At 39.0% G+C, this 19,895-nt stretch overlaps 2 protein-coding genes and 1 long non-coding RNA gene across 9 annotated transcripts in view; 1 reads left to right on the forward strand and 2 right to left on the reverse strand.

Annotated features, from left to right (window-relative positions):
* Window positions 1-4,897, reverse strand: part of LOC122642782 (putative ion channel POLLUX-like 2) — an 83,001-nt gene extending 78,104 nt beyond the window's left edge. For 4 of the 6 annotated variants that reach the window (XM_043836364.1, XM_043836366.1, XM_043836368.1 and 1 more), the window contains exons 1-2: window positions 4,756-4,896; window positions 1,060-1,133 (exon numbers count right to left, since the gene is read on the reverse strand). In XM_043836364.1, coding sequence (XP_043692299.1) covers window positions 1,060-1,133; window positions 4,756-4,847 — 166 coding nt within the window. In that variant the 5' untranslated portion in view covers window positions 4,848-4,896. Of the gene's footprint in view, window positions 1-1,059; window positions 1,134-4,755 lie in introns of all 6 variants that reach the window. The other 2 variants (XM_043836367.1, XM_043836365.1) reach the window with 2 other exon arrangements.
* LOC122642786 lies at window positions 850-18,193 on the forward strand. Its single transcript, XR_006330100.1, has 3 exons — window positions 850-861; window positions 2,897-2,902; window positions 18,061-18,193. It is a non-coding gene; the product is annotated as an uncharacterized LOC122642786 (long non-coding RNA).
* LOC122642784 (protein WHAT'S THIS FACTOR 1 homolog, chloroplastic-like) lies at window positions 14,826-18,538 on the reverse strand. 2 transcript variants are annotated; one of them, XM_043836374.1, is made up of 3 exons: window positions 18,441-18,538; window positions 15,464-16,740; window positions 14,826-15,194 (listed from the first exon to the last, which is right to left on the reverse strand). In XM_043836374.1, the coding sequence occupies exons 2-3, from the start codon at window positions 16,727-16,729 to the stop codon at window positions 15,180-15,182; spliced, it is 1,281 nt and encodes a 426-aa protein (XP_043692309.1). In that variant the 5' UTR covers window positions 16,730-16,740; window positions 18,441-18,538; the 3' UTR covers window positions 14,826-15,179. The 2 variants fall into 2 exon arrangements, with proteins under 2 accessions (XP_043692309.1, XP_043692308.1); XM_043836373.1 differs by lacking the exon at window positions 18,441-18,538 and having other exon boundaries at window positions 15,464-16,899.
* Window positions 18,539-19,895: the final 1,357 nt, after the last annotated feature.

A 19,895-nucleotide genomic window follows, 5' to 3' on the forward strand; every position in this document is an offset into this window, starting at 1 on the left:
TTTGATTTCTTTGCAAGTCCTATACCACCTTATGACGGATAAGGAACGGGAATAGGCCGGCAGTAGTATTCATGCCATCTTAGTATTGTAGCCTAGTGGGCTATACTCGTACCACTAGTTATTTTGATGATCGTTGCCCATCTCTATAAGTATAAAAGAAAGATTTACATGCAATTGTTTTTGTTTTAGAAATGGGGTTTTCCTATTTTTGTCGAGTTACATTTTCTATGGCTATTGCTTTTGATAGACAAGCTATACGACATTTAGTATAGTTGTTATTTCGAGATTTGATTTGGATTTTGGTTTGTGTTACATGAGCATTCGAACTATGGTTAATTTATTGGATATGGAATTTCAAAGTTGTCTATACTATATTTCGTTTCTCCATTAAACCATGAACCATTGTTATCATGTCTTTACAAGCATTACTTTTTAAGGTAGCCTACTGAGTTCCAAAACTCAAGCAAGATGTGATGTTTTGCAGATGAGGACGTAGGTTTAGCCAGGGATTTCAGGAACTTATAGTCTTGAGAGCGTGTGATCGTGAAGAATCTTCCTAAGGGCATCATCATTTTATTTAGTTTATCTCCTGTTAGTACTTTTAGTTTTCTTTAGTTGGAGAGTTCATGTTGAACTATTTTTTCTAATTCAGTTTAGATGGTTTGCACCATTAGTTATATTGCCCTCTTTTGAAGACAAGGATATTTATTTTGGTTTTAATTCAATAACTATTATGATAGGATTTCATTTTAGAAGACTAACATGTTACAATGATGGTTAGCCCATTGATATGAGTTAGCAGCTCGAAATCCGACTGTTCGGGTTTTGGGGCGTTACAGTATCATCCTCTAGAAGTCATCAGTAGTTGATAAATATACTGTAAGTTTCTGAGATTAATACCTTGGTACTTACGTTCAAGTTGCAAGATCTACCAAACCTCAACTACTGACAATATGTTCAAAAAGGAAAAAAGAAAAAGAAGCATGACATCAAGCATGGAATTCTACCCACGCATGAGAACTAGTTTTAGATTTTTCAAGAAAAACAGCTTGTACTCACCTACATATCGTTTCCAAAAGGATACATGTAATGCTGGACTTTGGATCCACCAATGGTGTAATGTCATAAAATTTCTGGAAGGAAGATATCTTGTCAATATACAAGTGATAATCTAATTGTCCAGCAAAATTCAAGAACCCTAATGTTTTACTTCAATCTTTGAAAGAACTTATGCCCAAGTGAAATAACTGCTAACAACTTTAAAGCTTAAGTAGACCATCCAGTAGCAATTTCATCAGAGATTCATGAAGTTAAAGCATTCCAAAACATTTCATACGTTGTTATTGTAAATAATGATGAAAATGAAGAGGGAAGAAATAGGGAGAAGAAGAGAGAAAAGGGAGAGAGGTATTGCTACAACTCTACATAGTTCGAGAACTCGCGAGATCTCACCGAGTTTCTCGGTTTTTGGAAAAGCCGAGACGAGACTGCCTGCGAGTCTCAAAAGTAAAATATCTCGGCGAGATCTCGGATCTCGGTTTGGATCTCGGTTTCGACCCAATTTTTTAACCCACCTACCACTTAAATACCTTACCTAACTCAACAAAACTCGACATATCTTGGCGAGATCTCGGATCTCGGGTTAACCCAAAGTTGAGGCTTCGAGTTGGAAAAAAAAAATGCACCAACTCGGCGAGATCTCGGCGAAATCTCAACTCGTCTCGGTTTTTCCAAGAGCCGAGTTGGTACCGAGACCCAAGTTTTAGTACCTTGCAACTCTGGGGAGTCACAGCCGCAAGGTTTGACTCCCCACTTCTATTCAATATATAATAATAGGGTTAAGGGCAAAACAAGAAAAGCAAAGAATAAAATAAATCACATAAAAAGGACCTAAGGCATAACGGGATTAGCGCTTGGCACTAATCCCGATACCTTTTATTTCCTAACACTCCCCCTCAAGTTCGAACATAGATCTTAATCATTCCCAGGTTGTTACAAATATAATCAATCCTCCCACTTCCTAGAGATTTTGTAAGCACATCTGCAAGTTGTTCTCCTGTGCAAACATGTTGTGGAGAAATAAGTCCTTGTTGCAGCTTCTCTCGAACAAAATGGCAATTGACTTCAACGTGCTTTGTTCTTTCATGAAACATTGGATTTGATGCAATGTGGACAGCAGCTTGGTTATCACACCACAACTGCATAAAGATGCATCTGCAAACCCAAGTTCAGTCAACAACTGCTTCACCCATATCAACTCACACCTGACATGTGCCACAGCCTGATACTTTGCCTCTACACTGGATCTAGCCACAATGGTCTGTTTCTTGCTCTTCCACGTTACAAGATTCCTTCCAACAAAAAGTACAATAACCAGTAGTGGATCTTCTATCAATGGGAGACCCAGCCCAATTGGCATCCAAAAAAACCTCAATATGACCATGGCCATGATCAGAATATAATAAATCATGGCCTGGAGCCTTCTTAAGATACCACAAGATACAAATAACAACATCCCATTGGGATGTCTAAGGAGAGGATAGAAACTGACTCACAATATTGACTGGAAGGCAATATCATGTCGTGTTACAGTCAAATAATTCAATTTTCCAACAAGTCTCCGAAACTTCTCAAGGTCATCTAGAATATCACTACTTGTTGGATTGTATGGGCCAGAATACCGTGCGGGTATTCTGGACTTTTTAACTATTTTATATTATGTACAGCCATATCGGCTTAGTTAGGGACAGTTCTGTCCATGTAATAGTTTTTATTGATTATAAATATATGGCTTGGGGTCTGCCTTAGACTATCCAAGAATTCAGCTCTACTTTTATTCCTGTTAACATGGTATCAGAGCAGGCAGAGGTCACAGTATCGAGTCCCCTGGGAGCAGGCAGGTGTTAAAAATTATTTATCTACCCGTGTCCCCCTTTGGATAATCCGCCGTGTTAGAGCTCCTGTATAATATACATATTGTTTCCTCCCTTTCCTACAAGGTTGGCCTTTTAGAGAAAGTGGTTCCAACATGGTATCAGAGCTAAGGTTCTCCACAGCCCCATTCACGATCTCTTCTCCTCTTCTCCACTTCTCTTCCTTCTCTCTTCTCCTTCTCTTCTCTTTTGTTCACCATTCTCACATAGGGCAGCACTGATGAGGTGATCCATAGATCCAGTTGCTGCCCTCCTTCACCTCATTCCATGCTATTAAAAATCTGATTGATAGAGGCTTGCTTCCTGCCTGCAAAATTTGAAGACTTCCTTTTTTGGACTGATTCAATCTCAACTACAAGGAATCACTCCACCTTACTGAAGATCAAGATCTGCAGCAGTTTCTAAGGCAAGCCTCCATCTCCAGCCAGCAATTTTGAAGCCTTCCTCTTTGATCGATTTTTTTTCAGGCTTTCCCAAAACCCTGAAAATAATCGATCTCTGGTTTTTTTTATCTCTGTTGGTGCTGATTTTTGGGGAGGTGATTCAGCAATCCTCCAAGGCCACTCGATCCAAATTTCAGCCTCATCCAGCGTCTTTTGGTGTTGTTTTTTCCCTCCATCGATCTCAACATAATCAGGGTTTTTCTCAAAACCCTGAAAAAGTCGATCTCAGAGATTTACCCATCTGTTGCTGCTGATTCTTGGAGACAGATCTGAGTATCTTTCACATAGTCTCTCCTCTTATTTCTGGACATTATATTGGAGTTTTTAGTGGATTTCTCATCACCACAGCCCCTCTCTGCGATTTGGGTTTCTCTGCTGTCAGTATGGGTGATTCAGTTACTTCGACTGCTACTTCTATGGGTGATGGCCAAGGCAAATCAGATTATCATACTTTTCCTCCTAATCCTTTATTTTGCATGAATCCTATTGGTTTCTTCAAGTTGGTAAGACTAGACATGTCCCTTTATGGGCATTGGGAGTCCACACTGACAAATCCATGCTTGGCCTCTTTAATTTTCATGTGTGCACTCAATTTCTAGCTGTTTTTCTTTCATTTCCTTTTTTAATTTCTTCATGTGTACACTCAATTTCTAGTTGTCTTTCTTTCGTTTCCTTTCTTAATTTCTTCAAAAAACACTCATGCATTATGAATAAAGTGTTCATACTGTGCGATTGTTTATGTTTTCGATGTAGATACATAATGAGAAAATGGTTTTCCGTTTTCAAAGAATTATGCCTGCTTGACCCCCAATGCAGTGACTGCCTTAAAGAATTATGCTAGTTTGACCCCAAATGCAGTGACTGTTTAAAATACTTTTGAGCCTCGTCAGGGAAGCACTTGAATGCTGGGCCTTTGCTCTGAAAACTAAAAATCAATCTCCTATCAGAAAGTAGGAATTTCTCATGGTAAATTGGAACCGGGAGTCAGAATTAAAAGTACAACACCTTAACTGCACTTAATCTTTTTCTATAATTCAGAGATTCCCGGGGATAATATAACAGCTCACGAGCAATCGTCCTCTGTTATCAACAGGAAATAGTGAATTAGCGCTTTAAGTCTCCACCAACTCATCCAGACTGCGACTATAGTCTTAGAGCCGTACCAAACCATCCATTACTCGAAGGCAAGCAGAACCAGAAACCTATTAGTAAAGACTAGACTCTCTCTAACTCGAAATGGCAACAATGAAGCAGTAGCAGTAAACATTAAACAATGCTGTAAACTTCCGTCCATTCAAGAAAACAAAAAAATAGAAAAAAGCGAAAGAAGCAACTAAGAAACCAAGCAAAGAAGAAAAAGAACAAAACCATGACCTAACCTTTTCGAAGTAGAGGAAGAAGATGAAGTTATGTTGACCATCGAAATTGGAGGTGAACTCCATGAACTCAAGCACTGCAAATGATTACTCATCTATCCCAGTCTCTCTGTGGTTGCTGTGTTGGAGAACGGGAATAGGGAGTGTTACTGAGTTCGGAATTCTTACAGAAAAAGCATTTGGGCGTTTCGCATTGGGAATCACAGAGCTTCGTAAAGAAGCGGTTGAGACGATGTCAGAGACTGAAAGAAAAACGACAGAAAGTGAAGTCTTGATTCGAGTGGGATGAGGTGGAAATCAGAAAAATCTTTTCAAAAAAAAAAAAAAAAAGGAAAAATATCGAGCAAACTTTATCTGACACCGAACGGTATTTTCTATTTTGTTCGTATTCTATTTCCTCTATACTAATGCACGCTTGGGTTAAATTTCAGTTAGTTTCCGTTAAGAGTAACTGCCTTATACGCTAGAGATTGTAATATAGAAAGGAGTTTATCGTCATCTAGACATTTAAACACAATTCTGATAAAATTAGTTGTTAAATCTACTAGTTCTAAGCAAAGAGGGAGCAAATTCCAGGGAAACTTAGTATTGTTAGAGGGATTAAGAAAATTGTTTAAGGCCTTGTTGCTATTCCAGACTTCTTTGATTCTGATATGTGAGTTGATGGTATATTTCCATCCATGAACTATTTCATTGAGCTCTGCTTCCAAAACATCTAAAGAAGTAAATGCCATGCAATCTTCTTTTTCCCATTTTATATCTTAAAAAACAGTTACATCATATAAATTATGGTATTAGTATTTTTCAAAGTCGTATTTAATAATGGAATCGCCAAATTTTAAGCGACGGATGGAGTCATGCATTTCATCATCCTTCCACACGCCCGGCTCAATAGAATTCTAATTACCCAAATAATTTAGGTGACGGATTCTGAAATTCATACGATTCCTATACTAACATCAAAAACAACAAAAACTAGAATAAACATGTACGGCCATTGATCAATCAATCGAATATTGATTAATATGTAATTGATCAAAGACTACTTGAAAACTGAGGACCAAATATTAGCATTTTCAAACAAAAAAAATCACCTAAGCTACAATCAAATAGCACAAAACCCCTCCCTCTTTTAATTTAAGTTATAAATGATACTTTGGGTTATTCCATAATTCACGTACTGCCATGCAATACGTATGAGTACATGGCAATCGAAGTTTAATATTTCCTAGCAAAGGTCCCACAAGGAACGGAATCATATAAATTCACGATATTATTTATAAGGGAAAATGGTTTTTGTGGGAGAGTGTGACCCCTACGCCCAGACTCAAAGGGGAGACCAAAATAATTGTCCGACCCATGAAAAATGGAATATCCGCAATATTGATGTTTTTGCGTGTGCTCCCATTGATCCCATATACATAGGTGCTATGCTTCCCACAAAGAATTTTCCCCCTATTTATAAATAGTAAAATGAAGGTGTAATCTAATTTATAAGCATTGTTAATTATAAATAAAATAAAATACAAAAAACAAAAAAGAAAGGAAGGGTGTAGCAGCAGTGCCTTTCCAGTCACGGAATGTAGATTTTGATTGCCAAAACACATAAAGGTTGGTGGTCCTAGGCAACTGGTGGTAGTGTTTCTTCTTCTTTTTTTATTTTGGTAGCATTCGTTGCAATCATGCAGTTCTTTTTATCTTCAGTTGCTCAAGTGGTTGCAAAGTTTTTAGTTGGCATTTGGCACGTGATTCACAGGATAGAGAATCACCAGATTCAAACAACCCCAAATATTAGGTCCACATGGGAAAAAGGTCTTGGTAGCATTCGTTGCAATCATGCAGTTCTTTTTATCTTCAGTTGCTCAAGTGGTTGCAAAGTTTTTAGTTGGCATTTGGCACGTGATTCACAGGATAGAGAATCACCAGATTCAAACAACCCCAAATATTAGGTCCACATGGGAAAAAGATCTTGTGCAGCCGCTAAACAACAGCAAAAACAGGGCTAAGGTAGTCATTTCACAAGTGGGTCCCACCTGGGCCCCACATGTGAAACGACCACCTCCCCCTTGTATTTGGGGTGGTTTTGGTGCTGCACCTATGCAGTCCATCCACATGGGGGTGATGACCAGCCCCCACCAAAATCTCTCTCTCTCAGGCTATGTGCGAGTGTCAAGAAAGGTAAAGAAAAAAAAAATTTTAATTAAAATCATGATGACAAAATGATTGATTTATATGTTTATCTCTCTCTTTCAATTAAAAAAAAGAATTGAATTTTTTTTCTTTTTATTTTTATCCATTTCTTTCCAACCAGACATAGCCTTAATCCTCTTATTAAGGAATCACTATGCACCCCCTTCTAAGTGTAGTGTTCTGCTTTTAGCTTGGAGAATCCTCTCCCAAATGAATATTACATAATTATCAAATATGGTAAATGTAGGTTACACGGTCATGATTACAAAGCATTTCCTATTATTTTCTGTTGCATGTGGAAATCTCCGACGTTTGGTTCGCCCACGGATGAGCCTGCAAGGACCAAGTGATGAGCACAAGAGGGCCGGTGTGGCTCCGGCCTAAGACTCTCCGATGCTCAAGTTAGATTACCAATGCAACAGCGTAACAGCTAGTAAAAAGCGAGCTGATCAATAGAGCTCCATACCTTAGTATTTATAGAGGGAGATGAGGCGGTTGGAGGAGTCCTAGTATGGTAAGAGTCATTGTTTGGTAAGGCTCTTCCCCGCGGAGCGGAGTGGAGTGGAGAATTTCCTTCGAGGTTGGTCTCTTGTTAAGGTAAGAGTCCTAATGGAGGTGTGATTCAGTATCGCGATGAGATCGTGACTCGATTCTTATCCCGTGATTCTCGGGTGGTGCTTACGTGGCGCCGTGATCTCCGGTGGGGCGCTATGGTATCCTTCGTGGAGAGCTCGGCGTAGGAGCTCGGCCTCAGATGTCGGCCTAAGAACTCGGCCTCAGATGTCGGCCTAAGAACTCGGCCTCGGCCTGCATGACCTGAGGGTCATCATTAGTTGTGCGGACTTTGCCGCGCCGAGGTGCTCCAATCGAGGCCGACCTACGTAGGTCCGGACCGTGGGGTCGGCGGGCGTGCAGCTCAGCCGTGATAGGGATCTTTGGGTGAGTACTGATCTGCCGTGCCGTGAGGGCAGAGATCGGCAGAAGAGCTCGGCCTACTAGGTCGGCCTTGTCGGACCTGTACAAGTTTGGCTCAGCGTCCGGTTGACTTGGAAGTGTTTGATGAGCTCGGCCAAGCAATAGGGTTTACCCAGATCGGGTCAACCTGGTCTTCCGCTTAGCTCGATTTGGTTCTTGGTATGACCTCGGCTCGGTCATGTGGCAGCTTCTGATTGGTGGGGTGTTTTATGCCTCGTCATTTTCAAAAGTGAAATGACAACAAATCGTGAGCAGTGAAAAAACTAGACCTAAGAGACTAAGTGTCCTAAATGGTGAAAGTATTATTATTATTAAGGAGAAAGAACACTACCCAAGCATGCACTAGGTGTGGCGACTATGCCTAGACACATAACCGCCTTGGGGCCCCTAGAAATGACCGCCTTACCCCCATGTAAAGGCGAAATTCCAAGCACCCCAAGACGGTTATGTATCTAGGCATGGTTGATGGGTAGCGTTTTATTATTATTATTATTACACAGGGGCGGGATGATCATTTCACCCTTTCTGTGTCTGGGCACAAGGGTCACATGACTTGGCAGCAATCCCCCACCTTATATAAAACAATAACAACAACAACAAACTCAACTTTATCCCAACTAAATGAGGTCAACTACATGGATCTAATCAAGCAAAATAAGTAAAACTGAGGTCTAAACAAAATAAGGGAATGAAGAGATGTACAAGACTGATGGGAAATGAGATGAGGAGTGAAAAATGGAAGATGACACATGAATGGTGGAAAATAAAAGAAAAGTGAAAAAATAAAAGTGACCCCCTGCCTACATTTAAGGATAAGTAGTGGTGAAAAAAAAATTCGTAAACTTATTATTTTTTTTTTTCCATTTTTGTGTGACAGTGTTTTTTTTTAAAATGAGGTACATCCTGTCATTTCATATAAATATTACATTAAATAATTTTTTACTTTTTGAAAACCTTTTTTTACCTCCAGCATTAGTTACTGCATAAAATAATTTTTTGGAATAAGACTAGGGGCAATTAAAAGAAGATTATAACTTCTTAGTTCACCACTTTGGTGACTGCATTAAATAACTTTTGATGTATATATATATATATATATATGGGGATTTTCTTATTGATACCCCTCAAGGTGTCAAATAATTGGTAACCATACATTTTTGCCTATTTAGTATTTCACACATTCTTTTCTTTCAATGAAGATAAATATTGTCATTTTACATGTGTATTCGAAAGTCGAAATATATTTATGATAATAACACCTTTTGATAATGATATACATACCAAATGTGTAAATGCACATATCATCAAATGTTTGGGGTAGAGAGATAAAGAAGCAGAGGGGCTTCTATTTAGTCATTAGCCAGATATATAAAGAATCGCTTTTCTGGTGGAATTTAATCTTCAAATTTGATTGAGATTGGAGCTGTGTGATCATCTTTGACATTGCTAACCAATGTGATATGCAAGCCATGTATGGTTATTAAACCAAACAACTACAATATTGTAGATTTGAACTAAAAATTATAACTATATTATTTCACTAGGTCTCTCTCTCTCTCTCTCACTCACTCAGTCAGAGTGCACAACCGTTTGCCTATTTTACTTTTTAAATCCATACATTTTCAAGCCTAAGGCCAAGACTAATGAAAACATCTCTTTGTAGGGCCTGCCCCATTTTCTTGCTTGACCTAAAATTTCTTTTTATCATATTAGGAGACGTTTATGCGATCTTATCACAATGGTGCATCTAAGAAGGGATACCCTCAAATAAGCTTTTGATGACATATCATTTATTAGTCTTTATCATTTCTTTATAAAGTGCGATCACGAAAGAAAGAAGAGAAAGACATAAGCAAGGTGGGAGATAAAGATATTTCCCTGTCTCCTTTTTCCATTTTCTTTAGCTCTATGTACCATTTTTCTTTTATTTTATGGATTAAAATGCATGTTCCTTTGTCATTTTTTATTTAATCTTGGAGAAAGAGTTTTTCTGTCCGGAAACGTGACCCTAGGGCCAATGTAAATAAGTGTTGGAGCATCAATAGGCGCAGGATTTCTGCCTAGAGGAGCGATTATTTTACTTCAACAGGTGTCTAGGGACAGGAGGAGAGAGAGGAAAGACAACGATAAGACAATGAGAGAAAAATAGAGTCTGGGGACGGCTATATAGAGAGAGGACAAGAAAAAGGGAAGAGAGATAAAAAGAGGACACAGAATGAGACAGAGAGGAGTTTTCTTTTGTGTCCCATTTATACGGATCCAGATCTTCTATGGTGCAGACACAGTCGCATGCATAATGACCACCTTACCTATGCTCAAGTAAGATGTTCGGGCAAGGGTAAGGCGGTCATTGCACATGCGATTATATTTACGTTGCTCAGGCCGCTAAGGCCGCTGTGCCGTAACGGATCTGAATTCCATTTATACACATTTGTTTAGAGGGTTCTGATAGGATGATATTTTTTTTATTTTTTATTTTGAAAAATAAGGTAGGACTTATGGAATGAGAAAATAATGAGGTGTTTGGTTGGGAGAGGTAAGAAAATTAGCATACAACATTGGGGGATGAGTTTTCTCTGGCTGGTGATGCGTACACCATCTCAACCTTTCAAAAATCCCATCAAAATGGTAGGATTTTTGCATTGTTCATAAGGTGGCAAGCATTCCAAGTCGCACCGTTCGATGCACTTTGAAAGTACACTGAACAATGCACCGAGAGGATAAAAATTCCTCTCTCACATCTTCTTCTTTGCTTAGTTTCAAAACCGATGCCATTAACATTATATGATTTTTAATTTTTTTTTTATAATCACCAATTAGAAAGAGACATTTTCTCTATTTTTTCATCCACCCAAGCCGAATCAACCAAGACACGATCAACAGAACCTAGAAGAATAGTAGTTTTTTTAAGGAATGAAACAGTGGCAATCAGTCCGCCAACCGCCATGTAGGGGTGTAAATGAATAGTCAAAATTCGTTTTCGTATTCGTATCCGTATCCGTTTAGCACTATCTGAATCCGTTTGAAAGCTAAACGGATGCGGATGCGGATACGGATGGGCTATAGCTATCCGAAAAATTATATTTACATGTAAACAGATAAAATATCTGATCCGTATCCGTTTAGCACTATCCGAATCCATCCGATGGCTAATCGGATGCGAATATAGCACTATCTGAGTCGAATCCGATCCGTTTACACCCTACCGCCATGGAAGAAAGCTGCCTCAACCGGAAAAAATACACGTTTGCAGATTAAATACCAAAGTGAATAGTTCCACAATGAGTAAGAAGAAGTCAAAAGTCCTAAAACTAGAAAAGAAGCTAGATCTGCTACGGACTTTTAACCCCCAAGATGTCAGGGAGCATGGTTTGAGGTATCGGTATCGTATTGCATGATATGAGCGATATGTAATGGTTTTGCTAGTGGCTAATTCTGATATTGTGTCAATATTGTATCAATGACATGGTACAAACAAGAGGTAAAACAGTAAGAATTCCTGTTTTTTTACGGGAAATCAGAGGCAACTTGATCCGATACAGCCGATCCATACCGCTACTCAAATATTGTATCGATATCATATCGGTTTTGCAGGTAACCGATACCTGATCCGGATACTGTGCACTAAACCCATGCTGGGGAAACCATGTTGGAGAGGGAATAAGTAAGAAGAATCTAAAAGCCCTATAAAACTAGAAAAGGAGATATGCCATGGAGTGACCCTCAATTTCTCACAATAAGAGTCCTTTGTTAAGGTGCTTTAATCATTCTGTAGGCCTTCAAAAGACCTTCTCGACTTTGGCACAAAGAAAAAAACCCTGTAAAACGATCTACTTATGAACTTGAGGGACCGAAGAGACTTTTTTGATCCACCCAATCGAACAAACCCTATGAACTTCATTGATTTATCGAAAAGCTGAGACATTGTTGCATCCATGGAGGAATCGCCCAAGTCTTCTAAAATTTCTCCGCCCTCTCTCTCCATCTCTCCATTGTCTGTCCGCTTATATCTTTTCTCTCTATGGTCTCCTCCTATTGTCAGGTACTTGATCAATACACCAAAAGCTCTAGAACTGATGGAATGCGTTAAATCAAGCCTTTTAATTTACCCCATACTAGGCTGGTCCAATCTAGCGCCCATACACTAGAGTGGTTCCTATTAGGCACATAACACCTATCCAATTAAACAGCATGGGGTGAAAGCTACACTAATTTTCCCCCACTTGCCATTCTGGTTGCTCACCCAATTAGAATGTGAAACCCATGTGTCATACAATCCCACCCCATCCTCCCCTTTAAACAAACAGGGCCTTGGGAGTCAAGAAGGGGTGAAAAATGAAGAAAGAGAAAAAAGAAGTGGGAGATGTAAACTGTGTAAAGAAGAGACAATTACAGGTAAGTGGTGGAAAATGGAGAAGAGAAGATGAGTATTATTTTTGAAGAGTAATTTTATCAAAAAAAAATTGATAGAAAGATATTTTTATCATAAATTATAAATAGGTGCATTTTTGTAATGTGAAATTGTTAAAGATGATGAATCAAATCAGAAAATAATAAGGAACAAGAAAAGAGGAGAAAAAGAGGAACACAAGGATTTAATGTGGTTCCACTGAAGCCTACTTCCATGGTAGAGAATGAGCTGTTAGGGTTCTTCCTTCTGCAATAGTGGAATATATACACACCCTTAACTGAAGAAACACACACCCTATTGGGTACAAGTTTTATCATAACCCTTCTCGATATAAGCTGTAACATTCCCCCTCAAGTTGGAGCGTTGATATCATACACACCCAACAGCTTGCTTAACAAAAAACCAAACTGATCATGCCCCAAGTATTTTGTAAAAATGTCTACCAATTATTCAGTTTAAGCAACATATTGTGTCTTGATCAATCCACCTTGCAGTTTTCCCCTATATGTGACACTCAATTTCTCTATGTTTTGTCCTCTTTTGGAAGACAAAATTAAAATTAAAAGCTGTGTAACAGCTTGATTATCACCGTAAAGACTCAGCGGCTCTAGATTGTACGTACCTAAGTTTTTAAGGAGATATTTCAACCAAGTTAATGCACATGTGGCTATTGCCATAGCTCGATATTTAGCTTCAGCTGAAAGAGCGTGAAATTGTGGTCTGCTTCTTACTTTTCCATGAAATCGAACTATTGCCCAAAAAATATGCAATATCCAGTGATTGATCTTTGTGATGCAGAACATGCTACCTAATCTAAATCAAAATCAACCTCACTTGGCTGAACAAACAGCGCCCCCCACCCCCCCCAAGCTCGAAGACCATGTGTCACTGAGCAAAGCTCTGCTATCCAAGCCCAACGTCCTCACTCTCAAAGTGGTGGTTCTGAGAACCACCACACACAAGCCCTCCAACCTGCAAACGAGAAACAACTCGCAGCCCTTCTCTGCTTTGGGCACTGTTCTTGCACCACCTCGGCCTGCATTGACTCCTGATGGACCGCTTGCACCACACCCACAACTTCACAGAATTTGAGGAGCTTGAAGTAGATTTGAGGAACACAGGATTCTGCTTCCCTGCCTTTCCCCGTTTCCCCCGCCTCCGGCGAACCTGCAACAACCCCTCCCTCCTCCCTCCCCTGCTCTATTTCCTCATTCACTTCCATCACCGAGAAGACACCAAGGGTAAAATTGGGATTTAAAAAAATAAGGAATCTCAAATGTAAAATTGATGAAACGTGAGGAACCCTAGATGTCATTTACCCAAAAAAAAAACAGAGAAGTTTAGACAATAAAGAAACTAAAGATTTCAATAATGGTATAACCACAAACATTGCCTACCCCAAAATATGCTACAGATGACATTGATTCCAACATTCAAATCCATTCACCAAATCTTAAATGAGATGAATCATCAAACTCATTCTGATCAATGACCTAAACCATCCTATCACCCTTTACCCCACCCCCCTCCCCCAAAAAAAAAAAAACACACCCTATCACCTGCCTACTTCTGGTGTTAAGAGTAAATAGACTAACTTCCCTCAAGAACGTCCACACATTCAATAAGAACCATTCCATAAAGTGGTATGCGTCCACATGATCTTTTAGTTCATGCAAGGTTTACACAAGACTTCATCTCATGGTGAACAACATAACAAATGTAAAATAGATGAATCTGAAAATTGCATGATAAGAGAATAAAAGAACAAAAAGGAAATATAGGAAATGCAGATGAAAAAGTCTTGTATGGCTTAGGAAAATTATAGTGAAACTACTTTCACAATTTTATTTGGGAAAAATCTAGTTTGTTTCCCATATGTGAAAACGAGTCTAATATAGCCTGCATGAAGTAACAACCTTGAATAAACTTGGGATTGATGTTCCATGAAACTAAACTGAAATCTCGTTCAGTTGAGAAGAACAAAATTACAGTAGATACTTGAGAAGATTATAAATCCTCATAGAATTCAACTCAAGTTTTTAAATTGGAATTTAGAAGCCATCAAAGCTTAGTTATATACATTTCCTATTTACAGAAATATATTCTCAATAAATGTGACAGCTATCATATTCCTGGAATTTATTTCAATAAATATTTTTAATCATTTCTATATTTCCTAAACTGTTACCGTTTTTCAATACAGCAGGTGATTTGATCTGTCTAGTTTGTAAAGATCATCCCTTGTATTCCTTTCTTATTTTCCTGGCACTAAATATCTAAGCTCTTCTTTTTTTGACATGATATGATAATTGAGCAATTGCCATGGCAACCTTTCAATACATGGACAAGCCATAGACAGTACTTATCAGCTATATAACCCAAGAGGGGCTGGGAACACTGACACGGTGTGCTCCACCTGCGTTCTTAACCAGCAAGCACCACCACCTTTCAAAACCGAAACCTTGATTGAGCAAAAAGAGAGATGCAGAAAAGAAAATCAAGCAAGATACAGGACAAAATTTTATAAAATTGAGTGTACCTTCAGTTTCGTGGCAGAGTATTGAATTTATTTCTTGTATTACATTATTATATTTAATAACCAGGAATAAGAACACACTTTGGGAGCCATCACAATTTGCAAATCTCTTGTTAGATCCTTCTAATTGCAGCTTGTCCCTATCGGCCTGATTGTCTCAGATCTCAGACACATTTGGGGGAAAACAATGCTACCACATGTAGAAGATTTTGACTAGCTTCAAGCTTTGGAAAAGTGCCGACGGTTGACAACCTCAAGAGCAAGGGCTTCCATGTGCCAGCAGCTGCGCTCTTTGTGAAGCAGAGGAAGAAACTGCTACCCATCTTCTTGCTGTATCCATCTTTAAGTGTTCCTGCACCTCATCAGATCCCTCGTCAAGATCCGTTTCAAACAAACCATTTCCCATTTCAACACTCCAAGTTCGTCCATGGATGGAAGTATTGGGCTGCTCAATATTTGACGGAAGAAGGGATAATTAGAGTGCAAGGTTTACAAGAGGAAAATCCCCAGAAAAAGGATCATTTCTTTTATAACCAAACAAGAACTCCCATACCATGCAAGTGAAAGATGCACTGTATATTCAAAGATCCTCATCATACCCCGTCAGATGGTATTTCCAAATTCTTAATTGCCGCCATTTCCATATCCTTCTGAATTGCTTCTTTCCTCAGTTTCAGTTGTTCTGCTCTTTCAAGGCGCCCTTCAGCCAACAGTTCAATGAACTTATCTTTAATTACAAGCAAAGGATCGCGACCGACCAGCTCAGAACTCCGGTAGGCTTCACGAAGCATAGCAGTTTTGATTCCACCTTTTAGGGACATGTAGAAGATTCCTGAGTGCCTCGTGAAAACACCAGCAAATGCATTGGAGAACCGATACTCCTCACTGAACTTGCCCAATATTGGCACAGGCATCCTTTTGAGGATGGACAGCGAAAGCAACTCATGGAAAAGTCCCACTGTCCTCTTCTCCATCTCTGGAGAAGCCTGATCCAACTGTGAAGCATCAGCATAAGGCGATATATAGGGAAGCTCCATCCAGTCTCTGGTCCATTCTCTCATTTCTTTCCTGAGGAAGAAACCTTTAGGAAGCTTGACATTAAAGGCAGGCCTGACTCGGATCCCTGTTAACCTGGACTCTTCCTCTGCTCTTTGTTCTATAACTGACTGAGAGAAGTCTGGGTTCCAGGAGACCAATTCCAAGAATGATTTTCCCTCACCAGGGCTCCCAACCAACCTAAAGAATTGTGGGTATTTGGGCACCATACTACACAAGAAATCATCAGGGAACCCAAATTCCCTCTTGACGTGAACCAATTTATCGGCGCTTACCACTCTGTCTCTGGACATCAATAGCAATTTACACAACTTCGCCACCAATAAATGCTCATTCTCAGCTTTGATATGCTTCTCTTCGTCAAGAAACCGGCAGAGGCGATCGCTGGCACGGACGAATGGGACAGGCTCAGTTTTAGGTTTGATCCGATCAAGGTAGATATCGAAGAGTCCAGGGTACTTACTGAGGAATGTTTTGACCTTAACTTGGAGACGCAACCTTTCTCTTCGCTTCTCCAGGTAACGAAGTGGAATAACCTGTCCAGGTTCATTCAAAACCTCCTTCACAACCTTGGTACAGAGCCTCCATTCCTTGTCATTTTCGATAGCCTCATCCAAATCATGATCCTTACGCCACACGACCTTAAGGCTTGAAATGGAAACAGCAAATTGGGTCCAAACTCTAACCCTATGATCCACATCAACTAAGAGAGATGGTGAGCTTCTTGCAGAAATCCAATCCCACTGACGAGCCCCGACTCTTGAGCTCATGAGATTACAGGATATGGAAGATCGATTGAAGAAACGCATTCCTCCTCACACTCGTTCACCTTAGATAAAATATGAACCAATTCAGCACTAGTACAATTAAAGAATGCAAAATATCAAATTAAAAGCAATATTTACTAGTGAAAGAAAGACCAATGCATAGCATAAATTCAGTTCATAAACTTTGGAGGCGATTGATGAAATAGATCAAACCCTTGAAATCTAGATCTGGATTCTACTTATGATCTATATCTTATTTTAGAACCTTAATTATGAATCATATTTGGTACTAGTAACCTTGTTTTCAAATCCACAACCCAACGTGGAATATTCTATTTGAAGCTGCTATTAATTAGTTTCTATTTCTGTAGTAGTTTCTTAGTTTGGTTTCTCTCTTTTTTTGCATAGATCACTCTTCTAGAAGAGTTGTTATTTCTTAGGATATTTATTCCACACATGGGAATTACTTAGTTTGTAATCCAGCCTTTGATTATTATAAATAAAGAGAAGGATACCAGCCTCCAACGATTTTGATGAAAGTAAAAAAAGAGTTGGTTTATTCCAATGACTGTGAGAGACAGTGTAGGAGAGAGTCCTATGTGAGGTGAGAGGCTTTGTAGGTGAGATGCCTAGAGGAGAGTGATTCTATCCATCTTCTTCTTTCTTCCATCTATTTCTTTGTTCTGCAATAACATACATCAGAGAAGAATCGTAGGCCTTGTTTACTCCTCCATTGAGGCTGCTGATCATCAGAAGACTGTGCTACTGTTGTACCATTGATTTTCTTCTCGGCATCTCTCTGTGCTCATTAAAGGTTTTGGTTTTGCAAGGTGGTGATGGTGCTTGCTGTTTAAGAACGCAGGTGGAGCCATATTTAGTAAGTTCAAGTACAGTGAAAAAAGGATACAGATATGTACATGTATTACATGGACTAGACAGCAATAATATTTTTTTAAAATCCAGCAAAATAAAGCACATCCAGCAATGATACAGTACGTGTTTAATACAGTTCCTATAAAAATCCAGGAGCAAAAATATGCACATATACTCACTATGCAACAGACATGTACATCACCTAATAAACAAAATAATAGCATGTAGACAATGATTTTATCAAAAGTAAGCCTTACAGATTATCATTTCACAGATATTATCTTCAATTTTGTGTATATAGGAGTCACTTGTGAAAAGTATCCTATAAAAAGAAGCCTCATAGATTATCATTTCACATATATTGTTTTCCTTTACCACAAAAAAAAAAAAAAAAGAACAAAAAAAAAAACATATATTGTCTTCAATTTTGTGTATACAGGAGCCACTTGTGAGAGTATCCTAAAAAGAACACTAGCTAATGCTCAATTATAACTTAGAAGTCCCCAACCTCTAAGCTGGCTGCAGATCAAGTCCTGCTTAGACAATCCTAAACATATAAACAATTCAATTATGGGCAACTGGAATGGATCATCAGGATCCTGCCTCAGTGTTGTAGAGTTCAGTTTGTGACCAATTAAAAAAAATAAAATTTAACTCACGCTTGAATTTCTTATGGTTCGCTTTGATAGTTTCTATTGAAATCAATCTAATCAATTTCTCCCAGTTTGACCAATCACTTTCGAGCATCATCCCAATGAATATAATTGTGGTTTTTTTTTTATGAAGAACAATAGTGTTCTTCTGTTGCTTGGTAACAGGACTTCGAAAACATGACAGAAAATTCTAGATAAGCAGGAAGGAGAGAGATAGATATACTCACAGAGAAGAGAGTCGACTGGGAGACGGAGAAGATGAAAGGGGCAGGGGCTCAGTACCCTTAGTTGGAAAGAGAAACCGCCACTGCAATCGACTGGAAAGGAGATGTAAAATATTAAGGGGCAGACGGCCGCCGTTGCAGTCGGATAGAACTGAGACAGAGAAGAGGACGGAGGCCAGGGGGCAGGGTTCCAAAACCAGAGAAAACGAAGAAGTCACCCCTGATCTTTCAACTATTTACAAACACACCCCTTGAATTTTGTACATTTACACATGACACCCTATTTTCCAAAAATATTTAATACATAAACCCATTCTGCTAATCTAGGACTAAAAACGTTAGAAGATATCTCTGTTGACCAAATTGCCCTTCCTTCTAAACTAACATCTTCTTCTATCCTTTTTACCATGGAGCAAAAACAAACCGAAAGGAGAAGCCCTACTAGCTACTACACCTTCGAGGCAACCGCCATTCTTGCCGCTGAGCTGAAACTGGCCATCTATGGCTTCCGGCGACCTAGAAATGTAGAGTTGCTATTCCTCTCATCTCTATTTGACCAGCAAAGCTTAAATTGGAATACAGGTGGTATGATATTATGATGTCAATCTTAAATTGATGCAAGGCTGATTTTTATTGAATATTAATCAACAGCGTACGCATTCAATAGATAAATAAAAACCAAAACTGAAAATATTTTATATTTTACCCTTTCGTAGTACTAATGCACCAAACCCAGAACCTTCAACAATTTGGAGGTCATTGCGCGCCTCACCGTATCTTGGCAGCACATTCCTGTTGGGCAGTTCGATAGTAGATACTCAAACTTGGAATCAAACTAGCGAAACTCCAGAGTCCGGAAATTAGGAACCTAATTCAAAATAATTTGCAAAAAAAAATAAATTGGGAATACCAATTTTAATTCAAACCCTGCTAACACACGGGAGCCTTGTGCACTAGGTACTACCCTTTTTTTTTTTTTTCTCCAACCAATCACCCAAAATACCCACAAAGAAATATGCACAAGGACAAAACCAAGGAAATCTATACTCGCCCACTAATAAGTCACAAATGGAAATTTCCAGAAGACCAATAATCCTCCAAAAAAGGGATCAATTTGAATGAAAACAAAAACCCAATATGAACGAAACACATATCAAAAGGGAAAAAATAGTTATTCTGAAAAGGGAAAAAAAAAAATAAAAAGCAAACCTGTCTTTGATTCATCCTCTCCCTATCGGTCTTCCTCTTCCCGCCACAGGCCTTCTCACTCCAATGTGCCCACTGTGGAGTTTTTTTTTTTTTTTTTTTGGGAATTGGAGAGCTTTAAGAGGGGGGGATAGGGGATGGGGATAGGCCCCAAGGTGATTTGAACTCATGATCTCATATTTGAGGAGTTGGTCTTTTGCCAATTGAGCTGACCCTTGGGGTCACTGTGGAGATGTTCTTGCGCAAGGATGA

This window comes from Telopea speciosissima, chromosome 10 (genome assembly GCF_018873765.1).
Source record: "Telopea speciosissima isolate NSW1024214 ecotype Mountain lineage chromosome 10, Tspe_v1, whole genome shotgun sequence".
NCBI classification, from domain to species: Eukaryota; Viridiplantae; Streptophyta; class Magnoliopsida; order Proteales; family Proteaceae; genus Telopea; species Telopea speciosissima.